Below are 27,198 nucleotides of genomic sequence, written 5' to 3'. Positions count from 1 at the left end.
TATAAATAAATGGTGATGATGATAATACTAAGCTAGTCCTATGAACTGCAAATATGAGCTTGTGATTTAATTCATATACTAGCATGGTGTGGCTCAGAGGAACTCAGTGTCCAGCCATGGATAAAACTTGAACGGGGGATACTAACTTATATTATCTCTTTGATTATTTCTAAACTTTTCTGTTCTACACATGAAGTATTTATATATAGAGAGTTCCAGCCGCCAAGTTACAGATGAGTGCCCATTACTAATTTATGGCACAGGTCGTAACAGCTCAATCTTTTGGAATCTCTCTCTAAGGTTATATCAATATCAATAATATCCAAAACCAGACCCCTCACATTCTTTGTGGTCCTGTGATATCTCTGGACATCTGAAATAAGTGACAAAGGGCAGGACAGCTGGGATTAGTTTGACTGAAGGGAAATAAGAACTCAGGAAAATTAAAATGTTTTAAAAAAAATCATACTTTCAAGAGAAGTCATGTATGGTATGTAAATGAAGGGAAACCATTGGACCATTGTGTGGAGGTAGTATCTTATTTGTAGGATGATCAAGTAAGAAGTTAGGCCAGTGTAAAGAAACTTGACTTGAACAGTGTTTGAACAGAGATGACAAATAACTAATTTACAGTTATACAGACTTTCTAGTTTTGACAGCACAGTGGAAGGGGGCTGGTGGCACTTGAAGCATGTTTAAAATGTTCTGTAAATCTTACAGTTTTGTTCACTTTTGGGAGTCAGTTTCCTATTGAGAAGTGTTCCATTGAATTCCTGCTATGTCAGAAATCAGATAATTGTTACATTTACCATTTTCTGTTGTATATACCTTTTTATTGTACAATAAACTATTGCATTATATCTCTATATGCCATTATGTTAATTATTTTTAATCTTAAGCATTGTATATTTATTTTCCCTATCTAATTACACTTAAGAAGAACAGATCTCTGGCTTGATTCATCAAGGCAGGTATCTGCCTATTTTGATTCTATTGTACGCAAAATCACTCTCCTCATGCCTAGAACTGGAACGCAGGCAGTAATCTCAGCCCTGCCTGCTCCGTCTTTGAACATAGTCAATAAATAGTAGGACGTACAACACTCAAGCGCACGCAGCCAGGTCTGAATCAAGCTCCGGGCAGCTAAAAGTTACTTGTTTTTCTGCCACATCTCTTGCCTCAGCTACAGGGCTTGTCCTGATCAGTAGTGATGACAGTCTCAGTCTAGTATGCTGCTATAACATGTGTTTGCAATCAGAAGCAACTGTAAAAATGTATTTTATGTTCGGTAGACATTAAGAAAATCCTAATAAGTGTATTTCATGGGGGAAAAAATTACAAAAAAAAACAATTTTTTTTCTTTTTACTGTTTTATCGCTAAAGCCTATATTAATTATAGGTGATATTCTTTCTTTTTTTTTCTCTGCCTTCCTTTGCAAATTTATATTCCACATAGGTATTGGATGTATCCTCCAGTGTCTTGTGTAGTAGGACAGATCCGACCTACACCCATATTCATCAGTGCTCGTATCTTCAGATCTGTTCCCTTTTAAATTCTAATTGGATCCTGACTCTGTCCTGTGCTTACAATTGGTTTTGACCTTTGCCTTTCCTTGACTATTCCCTCCCTGCTGAATCTGTTTGTTATCTGTATCCTGCTGACCTCAGCTAGTCTGACCATTCTGCCTTCTTTACTACTACCTGCTGCCTTCAGGTCCAGTTCGGTGGACCGCAACCTGGTTACAATCCACAGCTAAATCTGGTAATAAAGTACACACTGCATCCCCACTCTCTGACTGCGCCAGTACCAGCTGGAATTGTGCTTTCAACCATCAGTCTGATAGTGACAATATATGGTTATCCGCTCAAAATCTCTGTCTCCTGGTCCCGAACATGAAATTCACCCTCCGATATATCGGACCCTTCAAAATTCAACAAATAGCTAATCCAGTGGCCTTCAGGTTAGTTTTACCAAAGCTTCAGATATTCATGCAAATTGTACTGTTCCTGTGTAGCTGAAAGCACTGGAGGAGAATCAGGTAAGAATGAGGCACACTGGTGAAAGGTGTATGTGGGGAATAAACTGAAGAGGAGGGATATGTGAGGTGAACATCAAATTCTCTGTTTCCAAATTTGAAGTCATGAAAAAATTTACTTTTTTTACGAAATTCATCCATAGGATGTGACAGCATACCATGCCTGTATCCCACAAGGGGAGTATCTGTGATGATATTGGGTTACAGTTACCATCCCCCATCTGGTTGTTAAGGACTCTGGTGGATCCTATCAGCATTATTATTTGTCAGGCGCCGTCCCCAGTCACTGGTCCTACTTCTTGCTCGTGCTCTCATCCAGTTGCCTAGCAGCGGATTCTGGGTCGAGCAGCGCGCACATGCGCATTTCAGCCGTCACGTTGCTAGGCAAATCACCTAATACTGTAAATACAGCTTACGCAAGTATGCCCTGGCTGCCGTGGGTATGCTGGTGCTTGTAGTTATACAAGCAGCAGCATGCCCACACTATTTTGGGCAACCTGGCTGGCTGGCACTTGTAGTTTCACAAAACAAAATGGCGTCCGTTTATTATTTTTAATCTTTATCGCCATTATTACCTTACTACCCACAGCCCTGGGGTAGTAGGAAGAGCCCTAGTGCTATCAGCACTGGGCTGGTTGCTCGTTTTTTTCGGCGGACCCCACTCCCTAGGGAATCAAGCCCAGCGCTGACCAGTCTAGGGTTGGTTAGTCATTATGGCAGGGGGACCCCTGCTGCGTGTCCCACTGCTATAGTGCCACCAACCCTGGCTGGTTTGCCTAGTGCTGGTTAAGTGAAAATCGGGGGGACCCCACGCAAATTTTTTCCCCGATTTTCATGGAACCAGCACTAGTCACTAGGGTTAAGCTGGAATAGAGGGGGGACCCCACGCTTTTTTTTTTTATTTCTTCTATTCTTTACCATCTTAACAGTGCCAGGGCAGTGTAACAGTGATGTGTTTCTACAACACGCTGCTATCAAGCAGCGTGTTGTATCTGGCGTGTTTTCAAGCAAAGTCTCCTCGCAGCTTCATACATTTGAGCCTTGTATAGCTGCAGTGGCAAACAGTGGTGAGTTGGATCTCTGGCGATTTTGCAAATAGCGATTTTGACAGAAGCAGAACTCTGGCGATTTTGCATGAAATCTCAGCTTCATACATCTGCGAGTTTCAACTCTCCCGAGAAAATCGCTGGATTTGCAAAATCACACTTTGATACATTTACCCCCTTGTCTGTTTCCAGGTCTTGGAGTGTGGCTGAGGGAGAGTCCCCCATAGGAGAGAGCTGCAGGGGATATAGTGTCAGAGGAGGTGAGCCAAGTTTTTGTGATGGAAAGGAGGTTGAGGGATTTAGAAATGAATAGATCATGGATGGATGTTAGTTTGTTACAAACAGATCTGGTGTTCCATAGTGCTCAGGAGAAAGAAGGAGAGGGCAGTGGAGATGTGGATAAGGTTGGTGTAATTGGAAGTACGGGATGGATGGAAAGGTTTGGGGTGGAGCGAGGAACAGGAGCAGATAATGGAGATTATACGGGGCCCAGGGTTAGGAGAGATATCACCGACAGCCATGAGAAAGAGGACATGTGAGGAGGATTTGTGGGTGTGAAATTTATTTTGGGAGACCTAACTCCGCAGTTTGGTCAGGAGGAGTGTATTTGCAGCATGATTTTAAGGAGCATATTTACACCTGTGTTGACAAGAGCATATTTGCAGCTTAGCCACAAGAACCGTACTCCAGCATGGCCAAGAAAAGTGTTGCTGCAGTTTGACTAGGAGGCAATATGGTTTAGCTTTATTGAGACTCTGCTTCCTCTACACAAGAGATGGGAACTACAGCTGGCTGGACCCAGGGCATCCTCAGTGTGTTGGTGTACAACCATTGGATAACCTTAGGATCAGCATCAAGACCACTTGCAAACATCTTGGTCTGAGAACTGTGTAACCTACTCTGGTTAAGTCATTTCAATTTATATACACAGCAGTTACCATATTATTGACTTTGGGAAGCTGTGGGGGTTCCTGTGAGGTCTGGTGATATTCTGGGTGTTTTCTTTGTTTTGTTTATTGTTATTTTTATTATAGCTTTTGTTTTACATTTGTGTTCTGGATCTCTGTAATAAAGATACTTTTGCATCTTCTATTGCCTGTGTGATCCAAGAACCTATAGATACCAGAGCCACCTAGTAGTCCTAAGCCCTAACTCCCTGGTACCCTGGTATCATCACAGTGTCCATTAAGGCTTCTACCTTAATGGTTATTACTTTGTGGCTTTTTGGAGCTTGAATGGAAGAATTTCAATAGTTTTCTTAAATTATAGGTAGCGTGTAAGTATAAGGATCCTTAATGGGACATGTTAAACTGCAAAGTTCTTTTGTCTATGTATGTAGTTATATTAAATTCAATATTGTGAACCTTAATATGTTATTTTTACCCAAAGTATGCAATAAGATAAATGTTGTGGTCTAAACTGGAATATTTATTGATTTTTGTAGTTTGATGAATGGAGCCCTATGACAGCAAATCTCCCAGTATCATTTCTATGCAATATTACATTATTGTCATTAATCAGTTAATATCCTTTTCATAACAGGCAGAATAATTACCCTCAGATGTAGGAATTCCAAAGACCTGTAATTCACAGAAGTGGAGATATTCTTGTCTCCCCCGTATAATGACGTTCACGTACTGGCCCACCATGTCATGGCACTGGAAGGTCTCAGAAGCTCCGGTTGGTATAGATGTAATCCGCGCACACCTGCATAGGAAATGGAAAATTACTACAACTGTAAATGATACATAGGTCGGTTTATGGGACCTAATTGTGACAATTGTGTTATTTGAAACTAAAATAATGCATCATCTATATAAAACACTGCTCTGATATAACACGATTGTATCTAATTACCTAATACATCAACTTTAGACAATTCTTTCATACTGTGGCCGTGTCCTCCGTGTACTGTCAGCATGTTTACACAAAGGACCGACGACACAGCACCAGGAGGGTTAATGTCCATCACTACTATGTCCAAGGGGTTAAATCCTGGCACTGTGCACTGAGGTCAAAATGTGCTTAAAAATAAAAGTACAAATATAGAACGTTCTTTCTAAATGTGGTTTTAAAATGTGTTTTATAAAAATGTATTTCACCTTGACCTGGTGGCCCAGTGAGGATCGGGGGGATCCTCTTGTGGTATTTACACACTTCTTAGGTTTCCATACATGGTAACCAGAGCAATGTGGTTCCCCATCCTTGGAGAACCAGGGATGGTTACCCAAGGCTTCTGCAGCACCTCCAGTGGATGGGGTTGCAGAAGCTGCCCCTGTATCAAACAGCGGCATGTATCTCTGTAGCCCCAGCCAGCAGCCGCAGTACATTGCCACTGATGAAGACATGCAATGGGGGCTCCTGGGAATCACAGGAAGTAAAGCGACCAACTGAAGTGCGGAGGGAGCTGATCTCAGGTTTGATGGGAGCTAGACCCTGGAACAGGTCTCCTGGAGCTAGTTAACAAAAGTGTAATTTTGTAAGTGAATATAATTGGATCTTCACTACCAACAATTCTCTCCTGATAATTTGCTTTATTAGTGTTAATTTACTGAAGTAACTATTGTGACATCTGTGTGTATAATGTGTCATCACCTTGGATTGTCATTTCCATTATTTGCCAATGAGTTCCCAATAAGAATTTCTGCTCCATCCAGTCGTTCTCCACAGCAGTCACCTCTGTTGCTGATTGTTATATGGTGAATCTTGTGGGACCTCAGTAAATCCACCCTCCACCAGGGAGAGAGCTCAACATGTGTGTGACAACACGATCCACGAGAATATACAGAATCCTGGTTTCCATCGATTGCATTCGCAGCCAGAGCCAAATATCCAAAATCCTTTTCAAAATATACAGATGACTGTGTCGCACGGCCTCCAAGGGCAACATTTCTAACTGCTATGAAAAGATATAAAGAGAGAAAAACACATTGTTTTGGTATTAGACAGTGTATTTTACTACATAATAATAACACAGTATAAGATTACTATGATAATGTACAGTGCGTCAGGTAATCATGTTAGTAACACGTGTGGTGTAATTGTACGACAGTGAGGTTTTCATTTACATCTTGGTCTAGGCAGGGGCACACGCAGGGGGGGTTTCTAGGTCTCCAGAAACCCCTCCCCTCCACTAAAGAAGGGCCACACATAGCGGCACTGTACTATACAGCAGCCGCGGCGCTGTCAAAGAAGCGTCCGCGGCGGGGCCCTAAAAACCCTGCGTGCGCCCCTTCTAGGGGTACAAAAGTTGTGTCTGGGGAAAGCCTGGATATACATAAAATATATGCCTCTATATTAGGACACATGAGAGGAACAGCTGGAATTAAAATAACCTGGTAAAAGTGCTACATTCAGCTATAAATCTTCCTGTGTGCTTACACTTATACTAATGTGTATGGACGTAACTATCCATATATGAAACATATTAACCAGCTCTATATGTAAAATGTTCCAACAAACATGTCTAGTGAGAAGTAATATCTCATATTACAGTATTATAGTGTATATAACAATAGTCACACTGTTAGGACAGTGTTATGATGTCTGAGAGACGTGCATGATGTTCTTGTTGTAAATAGTGTTGATATTGTGGATTAGATGTACAGGGGCAATAATTCCTCTGCACCGTCATTCTGTGGCTGCAGAGGTTGGTTCAAAATCTGCCTCTGTTCCAACCAGAGATGATCAAACTATTTACAAACTTTAAATTTATTAATCAATCAATCAAACATGATTACCTGGAACTTTGTAAAATTTAGTCCATAACTTTAAGCCTTGGACGTCTATAAAAGTTCCTGTTATGCCTTGAATTTGAAATTTGAACTTGTGTTTGAAGTTTTAAAATGAAATGTAATATAAAATGTAACCATCTATGTGTGATCCAGCTCCAATATGTTCCATCTGGTCCTCCACGCTTGTATCTACCACAAATGGTTTAGTCTAAAGTCTGAGAGGTTTCGAGAGCCAGTTTAAAATAAGTTGATCATCTCTAGTTCGGACTTTGGCTCAGTGGCGTCTGTGACCCTAACGGGGTGTTCTAGTGATGGGTGTTTCTGTACCTTACAGAGCAAATTGGAAACACCCTTCAAGCTAGAAAACATGATCCTTCTGAGACTAAACATACAGCGTACATTCCCTTGTGCCATCTCTCTAGAGGAAGGACGTTCATATTACTAAGCCTCAGAGACCCCTCCCACCACCACCACAATAAAACAGATTTATAAGTAATTTATATGGCTGTGGCACTATTAAGTCTATGGCCATTTAGCATGGCATGATAGTGGGCAATGGTGGTAGAATAGTCACAGAGCTTCCTGTCTGCAAACTTTGTACCGCTGTGTAAAGCAAGGGGATATAATTACTATCTACAAATACATTAAGGTTCAATACAGAGAACTTTCATGGGAAGTTTTTACCCCAAGGACCATACACAGGACACACAGTCACCCCCTCAGGTAAGAGGAGATGAAGTTTCACAACCAGCAAAGGAAGGGGTTCTTTACAGTAAGGGCAGTCAAGATATGGAATTCCCTGCCAGGGAAGGTTGTGATGGCAGATTCAATAGATATGTTCAGGAAAGGGTTAGACAATTTTGTAGCAGAAAATGGTAATTTATTAAAATGAATGACAGTAGTGGATCCAGGGATAAATAGGGATTTTTCCGGATTGAAACAAACTGGCGGTTGCTTTATCTGGATCAATTTCAAATATAAGAGGGATCACAGGAGATCCATCTTAACTTCACTCTATATGTAGAGTATGTGCTGTTTGAGAGGGACTTATTTATATGACCTCATCAGTGGCGCACGCAGGGGGGGTTTTCTGGGTCTCCAGAAACCCCCCCTCCGCTAAAAAGTGCCCTAAATATTGGCACTGTAGTATACAGCAGCTGTGGCGCTGTCTAAGAAGCGTCCGCGGCGGTGCTGTATTGTATACATTGTCTTACCCCCTCTAGGGTCCCATCACCCCCACACTATTACTCTAAAACTAACCATTGAAGGCACTATACTCTGTCTCTGTCTCTCAAGTTAGGTACCTGTGAGTCACCCTAGACTCCTCCCTGTTCTTCACTCCCCATTTTCAACATCTTTTCAAATTCTGCGACTTCCACCTCTGGAACATCTCCAGGATCTTCCCCTTTCTCACTTTGCAAACGACCAAAACTTCCATTCACTCTCCTGTAATTTATCAACTAGACAAATGTAACCTCCTCCACTCTGGACTACCCTGCTTGCACCCCCTCCATCTTCAGTCTATCCTCAGTACCACTGCCTGCCTAGTTTTCCTCTCTTGCTATTTTACCTCTGCTGACCCTCTCTTACAATGACCACTGTCACACTTGCCTCCTCCACCTACAGGACCTGTACAACACACTTCCACACCCTACTAGATTAGCCACTAGTCTCCAAAGCTTAAAACCTGCCCTCAAAATTAATTTCTTCTTTCAACCCAATCAGCCTCCTCCTCCTAATGCCTCGGCCTTTACTACCATCTCTATTCCCAACCATTGCCATTCTATCTGTGTCTCCTATTCCCCTCTAAGAAGTAATCTCTCACGAGCTGGGCCCTCTTTCCTTGTGTTTTCCTTCCTACCATTGTACCTCTAGGCCTGTCTCATAGTCCTATTTCTTGAGCCCATGCTCCTGAGCACAGGCCGACTTCACTGGGTGCTACTTACCAGTTGTGCTCACTGTCTTCTCAATAGCTGGATCTGCAACTCAGTGCTCTTTGTGTTTACTCTGTTGATTTGTTGTTGGCTGGTCATTGTATGATTCTGTATTGTGTAATTATGTATTATTCATAGCTGTGTCTACATTGTGTAATACTGGGATTTTACTTTTTATTGAAGCAACTAAAGGAATACAAATAAATCAAAAATAGACAGTGTCTGTATGCACATGGCAAACACACAGTAATAGACAGAATTATTATACATAGATAAAGAGAAGTGCACTTTTGTTAATTTTCCCACATAATACAAAACATATCTAGAAGTCACTCTTAGCAATAAGTGCAATTCAACTTAATCTAATGCAGTTCAAGTCCCAGATGCGGCTTAACAATGCTCATAACCCACAAGATAACCATAATACTAATAACCCCAATCTTATGCTTATTAGTAGCCACTAAGTTGTTATACCTGACCTTATATATGATCAGGATACTCTGAAGAATCATTAAGTAAATGATATATGTTTGTTTTATACTGATGGACGGACCACCTTCAAGGTTAACTGGAGGATCATATAGGGTACAAACTAAGAACTGAAATGCCAATCATAAATCTGCAATGCAGAGACAGGTAACCATGATGGAAGATGATATATAACATTCCCTTTTACAAACTTGAGGAAGGGATAGAAAGGGAACACAATAATGCTTTGAGAAATGTCTCAATAGTGAGATGTGGAAAATCTTCTACCCAGTAAGACAGGTGAGATCTCAGTTTTGTGAAGTGAAATGTCCTTTGAAATAGCTTATAATGTAGATAAATGTCACTCCTGACACTAAGGGGTCTATTTTATATTGAATCAAGGTTATTGGAGCAGTCTAAAGGTCTAGAGATTCCAAGACTTTGGTCATGTAGAGCTTCACCTGGATATAGCAAAGGTCTGAGATCTGAGCTGTAGTAAGAGGTTCTTTCAAAGACAGCTCAACTAAGGTTTTCATATTTCTGATACTTCTTGTTTACCATTAGATGATTAGGTAAGAAGTCTGACTATTCTGAGAGTCTGAATTGTTTAAGAACAGCAAATATAGGAAGTGATCACTATTAAGGTTATATTTGTGCTTCAAAAATTCACTTTCATGACACAACTGACACAATATTGGCCAATAAATTGCATAATAAAGAGCTTGTGGTCTGATTGGGAGGTCAGATAAGATAACAGTAATTCACCTATTGACCATCCCACGGATATTATTATTATTATTATTATTATCGTAGATTTGTAAGGCGCAGTGTTCCACAGCTCCATACAATAGGGGAAACAGTACATACATAAAACAGAGACATAAAAGGTAGACAAAAAAAAGTAGACATGAAAACCTGAAAACAAAGTGTATGGATGACCCTGCTCATTAGAGAGCTTACATTCTAAGTGGAAGAGAGCACAGCTGAAACAAGAGGAGGAAATGTGCTCAGAGTGGAGATTGGGACAGTGTGAATATTGTTATCGAGGTTAAGATGAGCTCTAAAAAACAGATGGGTTTTCAAAGAACATCTAAAAGTTTGAAGGCTGTGGGACAGTTTGATTAAGTGTGGTGGGGAATTCCATAAATAGGGAGCAGCACGGGAGAAGTCTTGTAGGCAGGAGTGAGAGGTGGTTATCAGATGAGACAAGGGCAGGTCAGAGGTAGATCAAAGAGGGCGGGAGGGAGAGTATTTTGATATGAGATTTGAGATGTCTGCAGTGGTAGTGTTGTTGAAGGCTTTCTAGGTAAGGGTGAGTAATTTGAGCAAGTGTAGGGATCTGCAAAGTTGTGCAGCAGATGTGGAGCGGAGAGAGAGGAAGATCAGTCCTGCAGCAGCATTAAGGATGGATTGAAGTGTGGCTATATGGGTGTCAGGAATTCCAGACAGCAGGAGGTTCTGATAGTCAAGACAGGAGATGATGAGAGAAAGAAGACTATTGGTAGCATGTTTAATAAGAAAAGTAATATTGTATCGGAATTTCAAAACTACTACAAATCTTTATATAATGTGAACACCCCTTCCTCTCTTCCTGAAACCCAGACAGAGCTGACTGATGACTAACTAAAGGCTAAATCCTTACCTAAATTATCATCAGAGTTTTAAGATGCAGATATTTCACTGAAAAAAAAACTGCAAACTTTCAAATCATTGTAAACACCATCTGCCTCTGCCTCTAATCATAAGGAATTCTCAGATATCGGTGCTCCTAGACTCACTGAGTGGTTTAATGACATCCTAGAATGGGCAGCCTTTGATCCAGTACCACCCGTACTAACAATGTTGCTATCCCCAAACCTGGGAGAGGCAGAACTTACTGCACCAATTATAGGCCTCTCATCCCATCTCATTACTAAATGTAGAGCTAAACATTTTTGCAACAATTTTAGCCAACCGGTTAAACATCCTTCTCCCATTCTTAATTCACATGGATTGAGGTGAATTTGTATCAGGCCAACTAGTCCTGGACAATATCAGGTGGACAATAGCCTTAATTCACTATACAAACAAATGTAAGCTTCCTTCTCTTGTTTTAGCTCTGGATGCCTAGAAGACATTTGATCCGATATCCTGGCCCTTCATGTTTCACACCTTCCTTCACATGGATTTCACAGGAAAATCCTTTATCAGCATTGAATCACTTCTATGTTGCCGGCCAATGTTGTAGCCTATAACCCATTTGAAATCACTAATGGCACAAAAAAGGCTACCCTCTACCTCCCTTATCTTCTGGAATTGAGCCCATTGTGCTAACTATTGTAATAAAGATATTTCAGGAATTAAATCAGGCAAAATAGAAAACAAATTCTCCCCATCCATCGACTATATCCTCCTGACTGTTACCAAGCTACCAAAATCTCTTCAAGCTCCTCTGGCATAAATTGTGATTTATGGTTCTCTTTCTGGGTATGAATTTACCACTTAAAAAACAGAGGTTCTAGACTTTCACTTCACCCCTCACATCAAGTCCTTCTTAGAATCTTTATTTCCCTTCAGATGACATCTTTAAAAATTTAAGTATTTGGTGTACAAATAATAAAAGTTTATCATCAGCTCTACCAGGTAAATTTTCTCCACCTCTTATCTAATATTAAAAGTAGCCTCAATTCATCTTTTGGGTAGTGCGCATTAAGACCATTAAAATGCCCCAGGATCCACCTAAAAATTTTAGAAAGACCCTCCCAGGGTGGTGGACTGAGTGTTCTAAATTTCAAAAGGTGCTACCAAGCAGCTCAGCACACACAGTATGTCCAATGGAATATGGCTCCTAATGGAAAAACATGGGTATATAAACTGATACCAGCAAACTATTCTTACTATTATCCCTTTATGGCTGTACCCCTCCTGACATCCAAAATTAGCAGAAACCCAACCAGTGGTGGCTCTTTCATTGTCAATCTAAGATCAAGCAAACAGCGATCCACTGCTAAATAAACAGACCACTCAAGATAATCTCCTGCCATTACCTATAGCATTGAGGAATCTTCTCAATGTTCAATATAAAAGCGGCCTAGATGTGCAGGAGGTGACCCTTATTGGGTATCTGGGCCTTAGTACAGTGCAGGCCCCTCTCTCATACAGTCATCATTAATACAGATGAGTAAGCACTAGGAGAAACTGCAACCTGATTCTGTTACCCAGGCCTTAAAGATCACTGTGTAAGCACAACCCCAAGTCATACAACACTCGTGAGAAAGCCGGTTCTCTGGGTAATAAGTAAAATATTCATACAACTAAAAGACTAGAGTTGGATACAGAAGAGTATATAAAAGGCACTGCAGGCCACTGACACCTATATCATGATCATGTTCATTCCTGGATTAGAATTGTCTATAAGAACATAACCTTATTATTAATGCTTCATATTTCAGACATAAATTAGTGAAATATTAAAAGCATATAGTGTGATGAAAGTATAACAAAGGAAATATGTGCAAAATTAAAAACCTTAAGTGGTGACCAAAATTTGTTTGTAAAAGGTGTAATAATCCCTTAATTATCCAACTTTAATAATTTCTCATAATATCATTGTTTAGATTATGTAATATATCTAATGACTGATTGTTATTTTCTGTTGAATTTATGTATAACATTCTGAATATTTCATGTAACCTTTCAAAGTTTATTTTGTTAACTGTCCTGAGTCTGACCTAGGCAAGTGTCAATGGTCTTTTGAAATTAGCCAGGCCCAGAGGCAGATCTCTGAGTAGTTTGTGTATGCAGAGGAGTTAGGCTTAGCCAGGCAGGGAGATCAGAGGTGAGAGATTCTCTGAGGTGCCCAAACATATATCTTAGTGATAGATAATTTACTTTGGGGAAAACTCTGTGTCATTTTGGGCATTCATCTAACTTAAGTGAAAAATAAAATTCCTACGGTGGGGAGTGAAGACCCCAACAAGAAATAGTTTAAAAATCCCTTGTTTCAGACATCAGATTGTCTATTTCTTTGAGGAGGGTCTACCACGAGTGAAATGTGTCATTCTTCTCAATGTGTACTCCTCACACGCCAATTCTTGAACTTGTATGTAGGGATTCTGGTTTGATTTCCTATTTTATTTTCTGAAACTCATCTGTGCAAACCTATTGTATGTCTGTTTATTACCTTCTTGCAACTAAGCCTTGGAAACATTTTTCAGATTAAACATATTTAATCTAGCATACTTTCCGTGAATCAATGTGAGCATACAAAGCCCAGTGAGGCTCATGCTACACGTATATGTGATTTAAGTGTGAAGCATTAATAAGTGATTTTGGTGAACATAAGGACACCATAATAATTCCTTTGTGGTGGCAGAAAAGGTGTATTTATTGCTAAGTGGCTAAGGTGACGCCAGTCACGGACAGCTGTTCAGATTGCTGTATCTGGGACAGGCTGGGCATTTGTGATATAAGGCTTGTGCCATTGGTTGTGGTGTTAGAGCTGAAGTCTTGTGAATGGTCTAAATATCACCAAAACATTTATTTAAATATTTAAAGAAATTTACACTCTGAAAAGAAGATAATTGATTTTGGGGCCTAGCAACCCGCTCTCCCATACTATTTAGTTCCACCTCCCAGTTCAAAATACCTGTCGCTGGGTTTCCTCATTGGAACTCCTTAACAGAGGCTCATCGCTGGTCTCTTGGGCAAGCAGAATTCTTTTTACTACAGCACCAATCAAGTCATCATCAAAAAGAAAAGTGAAAGTCAGATACTATCTTTCCTCTGAGTGAGCCACGGAGACTCTCTGCATACTACACATAGTGCTAACTGCTTATCTTCACATCCCCCAAACTGGAACGGACACCGAAAATCGGAACACTTACCTCCTCCACTCACCTCAGACCACCCCTTAAGATATTCTGGTCTCCAACACAATGAAATGGTCTCCTGCATATGTGTTGCAGCGATCTGCTTCCACATGGCTCCAACACCACTAATTGACAGGATCTCCCAACCTACTTCACCAGCTAAACACCATCAGGATACTGTCTCCAAGCACTCTCCTTCCTGGTACAAGCATTGCAAGTAAATCTTAATTATTCATCTCAATAATAACCCAACTCTACCTCAGGGGGACTCGTACTCCCGTTATTGGCTGACTTACCACGGGAAGCTCCAACAGCTTGTGCTCGGCAGTGAATAACTGTTAACACTCAAAGTACCCTGACCTAAGTGGGAAAACCTCTAAAGGGCTCCCTCCTATCTCTTCACTGATCCCACAATAGATCTGTCTGGGAGATTTATAAATATTTATTCTCTTTTACTTTACACAATCCACAGATAAATGATAGGAGACACACAGTCACCTTTCTCCATCAGAGGGCTCTAAATAACCAAATTTGTATAGGTGATCCCCTGTCCATGTAAAAGCACCTGGACCTTATTTGTCTCTAGGGTCAGTGTCTACTAATTTATTAATATTGTCTAATGATCACATTAACTATTGGCATTACTGACCACCCAAACTCCCCCTCAATGTGACCGCACAACTCTCCTCTGCTTCAAACCACCAATCTGAGTCCTACTACGCTGGGAGCACCTCCCTTGTCCAGTAATTTCTTTACACATTTACCAGTCACCCTATATAATCACCCTCACTACCATATCATCTAGCGGAGACTCTACATGTTCAACTCTCCTGGAGAAAGAGAACAAAATACCCTACATAGAAGTGGGAACCTTATATATATATATATATATAAGAGCCACGACTGCCTTGGACGCCTGCTGTTTATACGAACTCTGACTAACTGTAATGTGACACAAGAAATTTTCACTACAAAGATAGTGAAACACTGATAATCTCTTTTCTCTATCTAAATATGTAAGCTAAAATCTTTCATCATTTGTGATGAACCCCTCTTTAAGCCTTATGTCAGCCAGCATCACTTATCTTACATCTGCAAGGTAGAATGGAGTGCAGTGGAGAAATTCCTGATTAAATCTCATTTATAAACAAAAAAATCCTTATCCGCTATCACACTAGAAGACTGCCCAAGCTTACAGCCTAAAGACTCTGATCGATCCATCTCTCAACAAGGTTTATTGACAAACCACAGATCCACAAAACCTACTAAAACTGCTAAAATGAAACCAGCAGATATTTCTGCGGTTCTTGGCCCATTACTAGATGAACCACTAGTCAGCCTCAAATAATCTCTACATTCAGTTTTGACATAACTCAATCACCACATTAGACACCTCGATGAATCTGAACAGAGAATCACAACTATTGAAAACAAACATCACACAACTAAATGTACCATAGAATCACAATCAAAATCACTCAATACTTATGCTAAAATAATTGAAGACCTAGAAATCCACAGTAGGCATAATAACCTAAGAATTATAGGAATGCCGGAGTCCGTCAAAGGCCATAAATTGACTTCCCTCCTTATCACCTGGCTTCCTCAACAGCTAACAATTAATACGAAAGGTAACCTATTCACCACTGAAAGGGCACACGGGATTGACCCAGACAAACTAAAACATTCTAACAGCCCTAGATTAGTGATTATGAGAATCCTAAATCCACCAATAAAACCAAAGTGCTAGATAATTATAGGAGGACTCCAAATATCAATTACCAAGGTGAAAAACTATAAATTTTAAAGATTTTTTCCAATATTGTCACCACCAAATGCAGAGAGTTTAGTTCCATCTGCAAACAACTCTTTATTAATTATTATTATTATTATTATGTCTCTTTACTTATAGGGCGCCACAAGACTTCCGCAGCGCCGTACAGAAGACAGACAGTGAACCATACAGAGTAAAACAGTACAGAACAGTGAGCAAAAAATACCAGTACTTCAATAGCTACAAACATAGCTAGCACAGTGATGTTGGTGGAGACGAATAGGTAGAGACACAGGAGGGAAGAGGGCCCTGCTTGTAAGAGATTACATCCTAAAGGGAGGACAAACAGACAGGAGACACAATGGGGAGTCAGTGGAGGAGATCTAGCACAATTGGAATTAGTAAGGGGATAGGGGAAGAGAACATGGAGAGATGGTTAGGTGGGAGGCTGGTAGGCTTTGAGGAACAGATGAGTTTTAAGTGCCTGTTTGAAGGTGCACAGATTAGGGGATAGTTGGATGGAACTTTAATCTGTCCAGTTTCAAATGGGCTTTAAAAACCCACCTTTTTCTTGAAGCTTTCTAGTTTCCCACTTAACTTCCTACCTTTTCTTCTGACTCTTCCCCTTCATTCCCCTTCACTTATCTGCCTCCGTTCCTCCTTCTCTCCCTCTCTCCCCTGTGTCTCTCTGTCAGTCTACCCCACCCCTTAGATTGTACGCTCCTTTGAGCAGGGTCTTCTCTCCTCCTGTCTTCACCACTTTTAACTCTGCTCGCCAGCTTCCCTGCCTCCTCCTCAAGGACCCCCTTCCCCCGTTCCCTCTCGCTCCCTCCTCTTCCCCCTGGGGGTCTCCCTCTCTTCCGTGCACTCCCTCCTAGGTGCCGCTGTTGGCGGTCCTACCCCTCTCCTCTCCCCCACCTCTCTAGCTGTGCCCTGAGCTTACTGAGTTACTGTGATTACCGTTTACTGTACTGTGCTGTCTCACCTTGTATTGTAATTTTGTTTGTCCCTGTAAGGCGCTACGGACACCTAGTGGCGCCCTATAAATAAAAATTAATAATAATAATAAAAATAATGGAACTCTTTGAAAACACAATACAATTTTTACTTTTGTTTGCAAATAAAAATTAAGAATTGTTCAAAATGGAAAAGTTACCATCTTCGATAACCCAATAAAAACTAAGAAATACATTGAGCAACAAATGGTACCACATTAGAGGGGATTGCCAATACTTTATCTATTCCACTCTATCCTTGTATACAAACGACTCTATAATGGCATCAAATTATTTGTTTTGACTTTTCAAATTATGTTTTAATTGTAAATTTAATTTGCTCACCCGATACCACAAATCAGCCTCATCCTAGGACAACTTCACTCCGCTTGCTGGGACGAAGTGGAGCCCTATCAAGACACTTCATTCATGAAATACCACCCTAATGATTGGACGTGGATAATACCACTATTACCAGTACAACAAATCATTGCCATGATGGTAAAACTACTACGTTTTCTTAATATTATCTCTTGGAACATAGACGGACTAAATCATCCAGTCAGAGACAAAGAAAGTGATCTCCCACTTTGATTGACAGCCCACATATTGTATTGTATAACCTAGTTAAATTATTACATTTTCTATGGGGTTTTTCCATGTGTTATAGTAGTTGTATATAGTTTGCAATATTCCACATGTGATTGACACAGCATTGTGTTTTACACATATTTGTTATTTGCACTGTTTTTATGTGCTAATAAGTTGCGTTAAATTATTTAAGCCTCACTGCTGTTTTGTGGTCACAGATTCGCTATTGCATATTTTATTTGTAAAAATATCCTTATAATTATTTCCTCCTGGAAATGACATTTGTGTCTCACCCCCTTATATTAACCAAAAATAAGGAACTGCAATTTTAATTAATAAATCACTCACATATTCTATTGATAAGCAGTTTCTTGACCCAGAAGACAGATTTATCCTATCAGATATATCCATCATATTAACAATACTTAACCTGTATGTTTCCAACCAACCTAATCATTGTATTTTCACAGATATCTGTCAAAACATTCCAGAATGGGGAGGACAAAGCTTCATAACTGGAGAGGACTTCAGTTCAGTCAGTGATCCATCCGTGGATAAATCAGAGGTCAGTAACCCATGACACATCACCTCACCTAATAACATATCTCTCCTCACAGCACACTTGGAGGTAAATGTATCAAGCTGTGGTTCTGAAACAGTGGAGATGTTGCCTACAGCAACCAATCAGATTCTAGCTGTCATTTTATAGAATGTAGTAACTAAATGATAGCTAGAATCTGATTGGTTGCTATAGCAACATCTCCACTGTTTCAAAACTGCGGCTTGATAAATGTAACCCTTAGACTCAGTAGACCCATCGCGTCTCCACCACCCTCTACAGAGGGACTGCACCTTATATTCACATCTGCATCCTACCCAGTACCGGACTGACCATCTATGAGCTTCAACGCATCTATTTTACAAGGTAAAGAATACCTTTATCAAATATATTATCATTTCAGATCATGCTCCAATCCTCATAACACATAAATACTATGCAAAAAATGGAGACTCCCGGATATCTGTATCTGTCTGAAATATTTAAGCATTTTCTCCAAAACCAGACGATATAACAATGCTGATGACAATACTGAACACACAGATTATGCAACATTATTTTGGGGCCCCCGAAAGCCGTCCTCAGGGGTATTCCCAGATACTGACATACAATTAAGGAAAATCATTTTACCTTCAATGTTCTCTTATAAAGACTCTATTGCTCCACAAAGTGAACTCAGTGATATTATCACTTTCTCATTCAAGATACCACGAGTCTGAATATTACTGCAATTATTATTATTATTATTATTATTATTATTATTATTATTATTATTACTTTGATTCTTGTTATTTTTAGCATTGTTATTGTTATTATAATTGTTATTATTAGTTAAATAATACCATTGTTATATTATTTAAGGTTGCTAATTTTTTTTTTAATAAATGTCTAATTTTTATACAACAAACTATTCCTGATTGACATCATTGTTTGGACACTGCCTTAGTTTGACCATTTTTATAGATAACATTTACTTCTACTTCCAAAGTTACAATTTTCAGCGCTGTACGCTAGCGTGTATTTGCTTACGGTGGGATTTAGCAATATCCCTTTGTCTACAGCAGTGATTTGCGATTGGCTCTGGGAGTAGTAAGCCCAGCGCAGGATACATTTTGTGTATTCTTGTCTTAAACTGGACATATCTAAGTTAGAAATTCCTCCCCCTTCCCCATCCAAGGTCCTTCACCTCCCCCTATTCCACAAGTCCACTTCCTGGGTGTCATCCTGGACTCCTCCCTCTACTTCACCTCCTATATTCAGTCCCTTTCCCAATCCTGTAATATCTCCAGGATTCGGCCCTTTCTCCCCTTGGATGTAAATAAACTCTCATCCACTCACTGGTTATTTCTGGCATTAATTAATATAACCTTCTCTCTGGCTCCTTTCTCCCATCTCTCCCCAATTCATTCCGCCCTCTACACTGTCGCATGACTCATTTACTCTCTCGCTGCTCGACCTCTGTCCCCCCCTCTACTAGACTGGCCCCTGTCTCCTTACCCTCACCGACACAGCCCTCAGTCACTCCTCCTGCCCGACATGTACAACCTCATTACTAGATACACTCCCTGCCGCCCACTCTACTGTCAGTGACCATCATTACCTCTTCCCACTCCCACCTTCAGGATTTCTCCTGCACTGCTCCCAATCTTTGGTTCTCTTTCCCATGGCCAATTAGACCATCCATCAGACTCCAAGACTTAATATGTGTCCTTAAAACTCATCTTTTCATTCAAGCCTACCAGCCCTCTCCTAACTCTCCCACCTCCGCATCACCCACCACTCAGTATCATCCTCCCTGTGTCCACCAATCCCCTCTAGAAGCTCTCACAAGCAGGACCCTCTGTCCTAGTGTTGTTCATATGTAATTATGTAATTTTGTGGGTTTAAATGAAATTATTTTGTAAATTTGTTATATGTCTTTATTTCATTTTACCACTTTTGTACTTTTTATATTTAGTCATTTTGTTATGTAACCCTCTATGTACAACACTGCAGAAACCTTGTGGTGCCTTATAAATGAAAGATAAGTATAATTATCTATCTTACGTAATACAAAGTGTAGCACTTGTTAGGTTACATGGTTTGGGATCCTGATTAATAGTCTCACAATAATTTTACATGTTCTCTGACATATATAATAAATAGACTTACAGATACATTGGTCACCAAAAGAATAACGTCCTATGTTATCTGCAAAGAAATAAGAAACATTAAGTTGTCAGGAAGTGAAATCAATATCTCAAAACCTCTGTCAGCAAGTTCAATGAATTGCAAAATATTGTAAAAACTCTGGGAAATATCTGTTTACTAAAGGCTGAAAAGGAAACAGAATGATCAGAAAATATTCCTTAATATTAAAATAAGTCTACGGGGTAAATTTATGAAGATACTGGTTTATAGAAATGAAGATGTTGCCTATAGCAAACAATGAGATTCTAGCTGTCATTTTGTAGAATGTACTAAATAAATGATAACTAGAATCTAAATTGGTTGCTATAGGCAACATCTCTACTTTTTCAATCCCACAGTTTAGAAAATATACCCCTTAGTGTGGTGTAGTTGTCATGGTAACACAACGGCAATATTGTGAGATTTACACTTCTATAACGACTACCATGAAGACCTTTATCAATAATCATCTAAGTGGTTTTCTATCTGAACAGGTCACTACACAACGACCCAATCAACATGGACTGTTTGGACAACACTGAAGAGAAGATGGATTATGGATTAGCGCTGCTTAGGGACACGGTTTTCATTGTAACATTTATACTGCTTTTCCTTTAATATTATACATGTTACATTTAGGGATGAGCGCACTCGGATTTATGAAATCCGAGCCCACCCGAACGTTGCCGATCCGAGTCGGATCCGAGACAGATCCGGGTATTGGCGCCAAATTCAAATCTGAAACTGAGGCTCTGACTCATAATCCCGTTGTCGGATCTCGCGATACTCGGATCCTATAAATTCCCCGCTAGTCGCCGCCATCTTCACTCGGGCATTGATCAGGGTAGAGGGAGGGTGTGTTAGGTGGTCCTCTGTCCTGGTAGATCTCGTGCTGTGCTGTTTAGTTCTGTGCTGTGCTGTTTAGTTCTGTGCTGTGCTGTGCTGTGCTGTGCTGTGCTGTGCTGTGTTGTGTTCTGCAGTATCAGTCCAGTGGTGCTGTGTGCTGTGCTCTGTCCTTCTGAGGTCAGTGGTGCTGCTGGGTCCTGTGCTGTGTCCTGTTCAGTCCAGTGGTGCTGTGTCCTGTGCTCTGTGCTTCTAAGGGCATAGTTATTTCCCCAATATTCCCCTGTGTTTAAAAAAATAAAAAAAAGTTATTTAAAAAAATACCAAAAACTAATTTAATTTTTTTTAATTACCACAAAATTTGCACAACCAATCCTGCAGTATAAGCCCATTGGTACTGCAATATTACCAAGTTCACACATTCAGCAGTAAAAGTCCAGTGGTACTGCAATATTACAAAGTTTACACATTCTGCAGTATCAGTCCAGTGGTGCTGTGTCCTGTGCTCTGTCCTGCTGAGTTCCGTAGTGCTGCTGGGTCCTGTGCCGTGTCCTGTTCAGTCCAGTGGTGCTGTGTCCTGTGCTCTGTGCTTCTAAGGGCATAGTTATTTCCCCATTATTCCCAAGTTTTTAAAAAATAAAAAAAAAGTAAAAAAAAAATTACAATTAAAAATTAAAAAAAAAAAATATATAATTATAACCAAATTTGCAAAACCAATCCAGCAGTATAAGTCCATTGGTACTGCAATATTACAAAGTTCACACATTCTGCAGTATCAGTCCAGTGGTGCTGTGTCCTGTGCTCTGTCCTGCTGAGTTCCGTAGTGCTGCTGGGTCCTGTGCCGTGTCCTGTTCAGTCCAGTGGTGCTGTGTCCTGTGCTCTGTGCTTCTAAGGGCATAGTTATTTCCCCATTATTCCCAAGTTTTTAAAAAATAAAAAAAAAGTAAAAAATAATAAAAAATTAAAAAAAAAAAAAAAATATATAATAATTATAACCAAATTTGCAAAACCAATCCAGCAGTATAAGTCCATTGGTACTGCAATATTACAAAGTTCACACATTCTGCAGTATCAGTCCAGTGGTGCTGTGTCCTGTGCTCTGTCCTGCTGAGTTCCGTAGTGCTGCTGGGTCCTGTGCCGTGTCCTGTTCAGTCCAGTGGTGCTGTGTCCTGTGCTCTGTGCTTCTAAGGGCATAGTTATTTCCCCATTATTCCCAAGTTTTTAAAAAAAAAAAAAAAAAGTAAAAAAAAAAAAAAAATTAAAAAAAAAAAAAATATATAATAATTATAACCAAATTTGCAAAACCAATCCAGCAGTATAAGTCCATTGGTACTGCAATATTACCAAGTTCACACATTCTGCAGTATCTTGTGCTACATATAATGGAGTACCAAAATTTGGAGGATAAAGTAGGGAAAGATCAAGACCCACTTCCTCCTAATGCTGAAGCTGCTGCCACTAGTCATGACATAGACGATGAAATGCCATCAACGTCGTCTTCCAAGCCCGATGCCCAATCTCGTAGTACCGGGCATGTAAAATCCAAAAAGCCCAAGTTAAGAAAAAGTAGCAAAAAGAGAAACTTAAAATCATCTGAGGAGAAACGTAAAGTTGCCAATATGCCATTTACGACACGGAGTGGCAAGGAACGGCTTAGGCCCTGGCCCGTGTTCATGACTAGTGGTTCAGCTTCACCCACGGATCTTAGCCCTCCTCCTCCTCCCCCCCCCTACAAAAAATTGAAGAGAGTTATGCTGTCAGCAACAAAACAGCAAACAACTCTGCCTTCTAAAGAGAAATTATCACAAATCCACAAGGCGAGTCCAAGGATGTTGGTGGTTGTCAAGCCTGACCTTCCCATCACTGTACGGGAAGAGGTGGCTCGGGAGGAGGCTATTGATGATGTAGCTGGCGCTGTGGAGGAACTTGATGATGAGGATGGTGATGTGGTTATTGTAAATGAGGCACCAGGGGGGGAAACAGCTGATGTCCATGGGATGAAAAAGCCCATCGTCATGCCTGGTCAGAAGACCAAAAAATGCACCTCTTCGGTCTGGAGTTATTTTTATCCAAATCCAGACAACCAATGTATGGCCATATGTAGCTTATGTAAAGCTCAAATAAGCAGGGGTAAGGATCTTGCCCACCTAGGAACATCCTCCCTTATACGTCACCTGAATAACCTTCATAGTTCAGTGGTTAGTTCAGGAACTGGGGCTAGGACTCTCATCGGTACAGGGACACCTAAATCCCGTGGTCCAGTTGGATACACACCAGCAACACCCTCCTCGTCAACTTCCTCCACAATCTCCATCAGATTCAGTCCTGCAGCCCAAGTCAGCAGCCAGACTGAGTCCTCCTCAATACGGGATTCATCCGAGGAATCCTGCAGCGGTACGCCTACTACTGCCACTGCTGCTGTTGCTGCTGTTAGTCGGTCATCTTCCCAGAGGGGAAGTCGTAAGACCGCTAAGTCTTTCACAAAACAATTGACCGTCCAACAGTCGTTTGCCATGACCACAAAATACGATAGTAGTCACCCTATTGCAAAGCGTATAACTGCGGCTGTAACTGCAATGTTGGTGTTAGACGTGCGCCCGGTGTCCGCCATCAATGGAGTGGGATTTAGAGGGTTGATGGAGGTATTGTGGCCCCGGCACCAAATTTACTACCGGGGCCACTCCACTGTGCAGTCCATATTTAGGTGTATCAGATATTAAACAACGGTGACAGTTGATGCCCAATTTTTTAATTATATTGTGGCCTCGGTACCAAATTGTGTACCGGGGCCACCACACTACGCAGTCCAGATACTTGTTTGGTGGAATTCAGACCAGTTGAGGGTTTTATTATTATATTGTGTGGACCACTCTATCTATACCACACTACAACTCTATACCACTCTATTTCATACTTTAATTCTATTTCATACTTTAATTCTATGACTAATTACCATAAAGAGGAACAAAATAAACCAATTTTACCAAAAGTATAATATGACTTAGACTTACAAACACTACACTTGAAAGATCGTGCCTTTAAATGAAAAAGTCAGTCTTCATTGCACGACTATGTGCAACAGGGACAGTTTTTTGGGTTTACAAAGTCAACGAATAACACTTCGACCCTGTCTGTCTTTAACATACTTGATGGGATCTCAATGACGAATTGTCTGTACCATGTTTGGAGGAGGTATTGTGGCCCCGGTATCAAATTGGGTACCGGGGCCACCCCACTATGCAGTCCAGATACTTGTTTGGTGGAATTCTGACACGTGGAGGGTTTTTTAATTATATTGTGGCCTCGGTACCAAATTGTGTACCGGGGCCACCACACTACGCAGTCCAGATACTTGTTTGGTGGAATTCAGACCAGTTGAGGGTTTTATTATTATATTGTGTGGACCACTCTATCTATACCACACTACAACTCTATACCACTCTATTTCATACTTTAATTCTATTTCATACTTTAATTCTATTTAATACTTTAATTCTATTTCATACTTTAATTCTATTTCATACTTTAATTCTATGACTAATTACCATAAAGAGGAACAAAATAAACCAATTTTACCAAAAGTATAATATGACTTAGACTTACAAACACTACACTTGAAAGATCGTGCCTTTAAATGAAAAAGTCAGTCTTCATTGCACGACTATGTGCAACAGGGACAGTTTTTTGGGTTTACAAAGTCAACGAATAACACTTCGACCCTGTCTGTCTTTAACATACTTGATGGGATCTCAATGACGAATTGTCTGTACCATGTTTGGAGGAGGTATTGTGGCCCCGGTACCAAATTGGGTACCGGGGCCACTCCACTATGCAGTCCAGATAGAGGTGTATCAGATATTAAACAACGTTGACTGTTGATGCCCAATTTTTTAATTATATTGTGGCCTCGGTACCAAATTGTGTACCGGGGCCACCACACTACGCAGTCCATACCCTTTTTTGGTGGAATTCTGACACGTGGAGGGTTTTTTAATTATATTGTGGCCTCGGTACCAAATTGTGTACCGGGGCCACCACACTACGCAGTCAAGATAGATAGATGCGTATCATAGATAAAGTTCATTCAGTGGTGTGGGGCAAATTGAAAAATATTCAAAATGCACTGACATTATCAAAAACAAGAGGTTGTCACACGCTAAAACTCCAACATGTATATGATGGAGAGGATGGAGGAGCAGCCGTATGTGTAGTGTAATGCAGACCTGTTGAAGGTTTTTTATATATTTTATTGTGGTGCCCAGTGCCCACTCCTCTAGGCAGTCCAGGTACATTTATTGGTGCGATTCATAAAAGTTCAGGGTTTTTAATAGATATTGTGGTGACCCACTCCTCTACGCAGTCCAGGTACATTTATTGGTGCGAATCATAAAAGTTCAGGGTTTTTAATATATCTTGTGGTGACCCACTCCTATACGCAGTCCAGGTACATTTATTGGTGCGATTCATAAAAGTTCAGGGTTTTTAATAGATATTGTGGTGACCCACTCCTCTACGCAGTCCAGATACATTTATTGGTGCGAATCATAAAAGTTCAGGGTTTTTAATATATCTTGTGGTGACCCACTCCTCTACGCAGTCCAGGTACATTTATTGGTGCGAATCATAAAAGTTCAGGGTTTTTAATATATATTGTGGTGACCCACTCCTCTACGCAGTCCAGGTACATTTATTGGTGCGATTCATAAAAGTTCAGGGTTTTTAATATATTGTGGTGACCCACTCCTCTACGCAGTCCAGGTACATTTATTGGTGCGATTCATAAAAGTTCAGGGTTTTTAAGATATATTGTGGTGACCCACTCCTCTACGCAGTCCAGGTACATTTATTGGTGCGAATCATAAAAGTTCAGGGTTTTTAATATATCTTGTGGTGACCCACTCCTATACGCAGTCCAGGTACATTTATTGGTGCGATTCATAAAAGTTCAGGGTTTTTAATAGATATTGTCGTGACCCACTCCTCTACGCAGTCCAGGTACAATTATTGGTGCGAATCATAAAAGTTCAGGGTTTTTAATATATATTGTGGGGACCACTCCTCTACGCAGTCCAGAAAGATACCTTGTTGCAACGTTTTGGACTAATAACTATATTGTGAGGTGTTCAGAATACACTGTAAATTAGTGGAAATGCTTGTTATTGAATGTTATTGAGGTTAATAATAGCCTAGGAGTGAAAATAAGCCCAAAAATTTGATTTTTAAACTTTTTATGTTTTTTTCCAAAAAAATCCGAATCCAAAACCTTAAATCCGAACCGAGACCTTTCGTCAAGTGTTTTGCGAGACAAATCCGAACCCCAAAAATAACGAAAATCCGGATCCAAAACACAAAACACGAGACTTCAAAAGTCGCCGGTGCACATCGCATGTTACATTGATGGAAACAATTACTACGGAGCTTACTCACCTCCCTCAATGTGTGTATCAGCAGTACAGGACACTATCCACAGGAGGGCGATAGTGAGTAGAAAGTACATTCTGTAGATGAAATAAGCCAGAAGCTGTAACTAGACAGTAAAGTAATTTCATTCCATATAAATTCTCTTGACATAGTTGTTGTGTAATTTATATTTCCTAATTATCAGAGTCCCTTTCTCTGTCACACAGACAGGTTACATGTAGAATGCTGCACACTAAGGGGTATATACTGAGGGCAATATGACACAAGCAGGGTGTATGTCACTCTCTTACCCCATCTGCCCCTACTACCATCAATGTGTGTGACGGGGGATAAGCTTCTCCTGACACAGTGACTTCCATTCTGGGCCACCATCAGGACGGAGTAAGACATCCGCAGCGTCACAATGACTTGGAGATCCGGATAAGTTATAACGTTTTTACCCACTGTGTAAATAAAGATGTGTTTGAAGGTCTTACACATGAATTACTGCTTTGTATCTCTGTTTATCTGTAGGAATGATGATGACCTGAAGTGATTCTACTCCATCCAGAGAGCACTATCCGTAGCGTGCTAAGAAGTCACAGGTTTATTATATCATCCACAGTCATTTATCTTATCCTTATTCTGAGGATACTGCACAATTAGTGTCTCCACCTGCTCCCTATAGCTGCAAATCACAACCTGACCGGAAGACAATTCCGATTATATTCATATTATATTATATTATATTATATTATATTATATTATACTCTCACAACTTTATACTTTGGAAGAAATA

The 27,198-nt window shown here is 40.3% G+C and overlaps 1 protein-coding gene across 1 annotated transcript in view; it reads right to left on the bottom strand.

Moving 5' to 3' along the window:
* The window catches only part of LOC142143299 (uncharacterized), an 86,013-nt gene extending 59,042 nt beyond the window's left edge, over positions 1-26,971 (bottom strand). The window contains exons 1-5 of the mRNA XM_075201024.1: positions 26,897-26,971; positions 26,427-26,497; positions 20,139-20,177; positions 5,678-5,981; positions 4,638-4,789 (exon numbers count right to left, since the gene is read on the bottom strand). Coding sequence (XP_075057125.1) covers positions 4,638-4,789; positions 5,678-5,981; positions 20,139-20,177; positions 26,427-26,496 — 565 coding nt within the window. The 5' untranslated portion in view covers position 26,497; positions 26,897-26,971. The remainder of the gene's footprint in view (positions 1-4,637; positions 4,790-5,677; positions 5,982-20,138; positions 20,178-26,426; positions 26,498-26,896) is intronic.
* Between the last annotated feature and the right edge of the window lie 227 nt (positions 26,972-27,198).

This window comes from Mixophyes fleayi, chromosome 3, assembly GCF_038048845.1.
Source record: "Mixophyes fleayi isolate aMixFle1 chromosome 3, aMixFle1.hap1, whole genome shotgun sequence".
In the NCBI taxonomy this organism is placed as follows: Eukaryota; Metazoa; Chordata; class Amphibia; order Anura; family Limnodynastidae; genus Mixophyes; species Mixophyes fleayi.
This window is presented reverse-complemented; position numbering and strand designations above follow the sequence as displayed.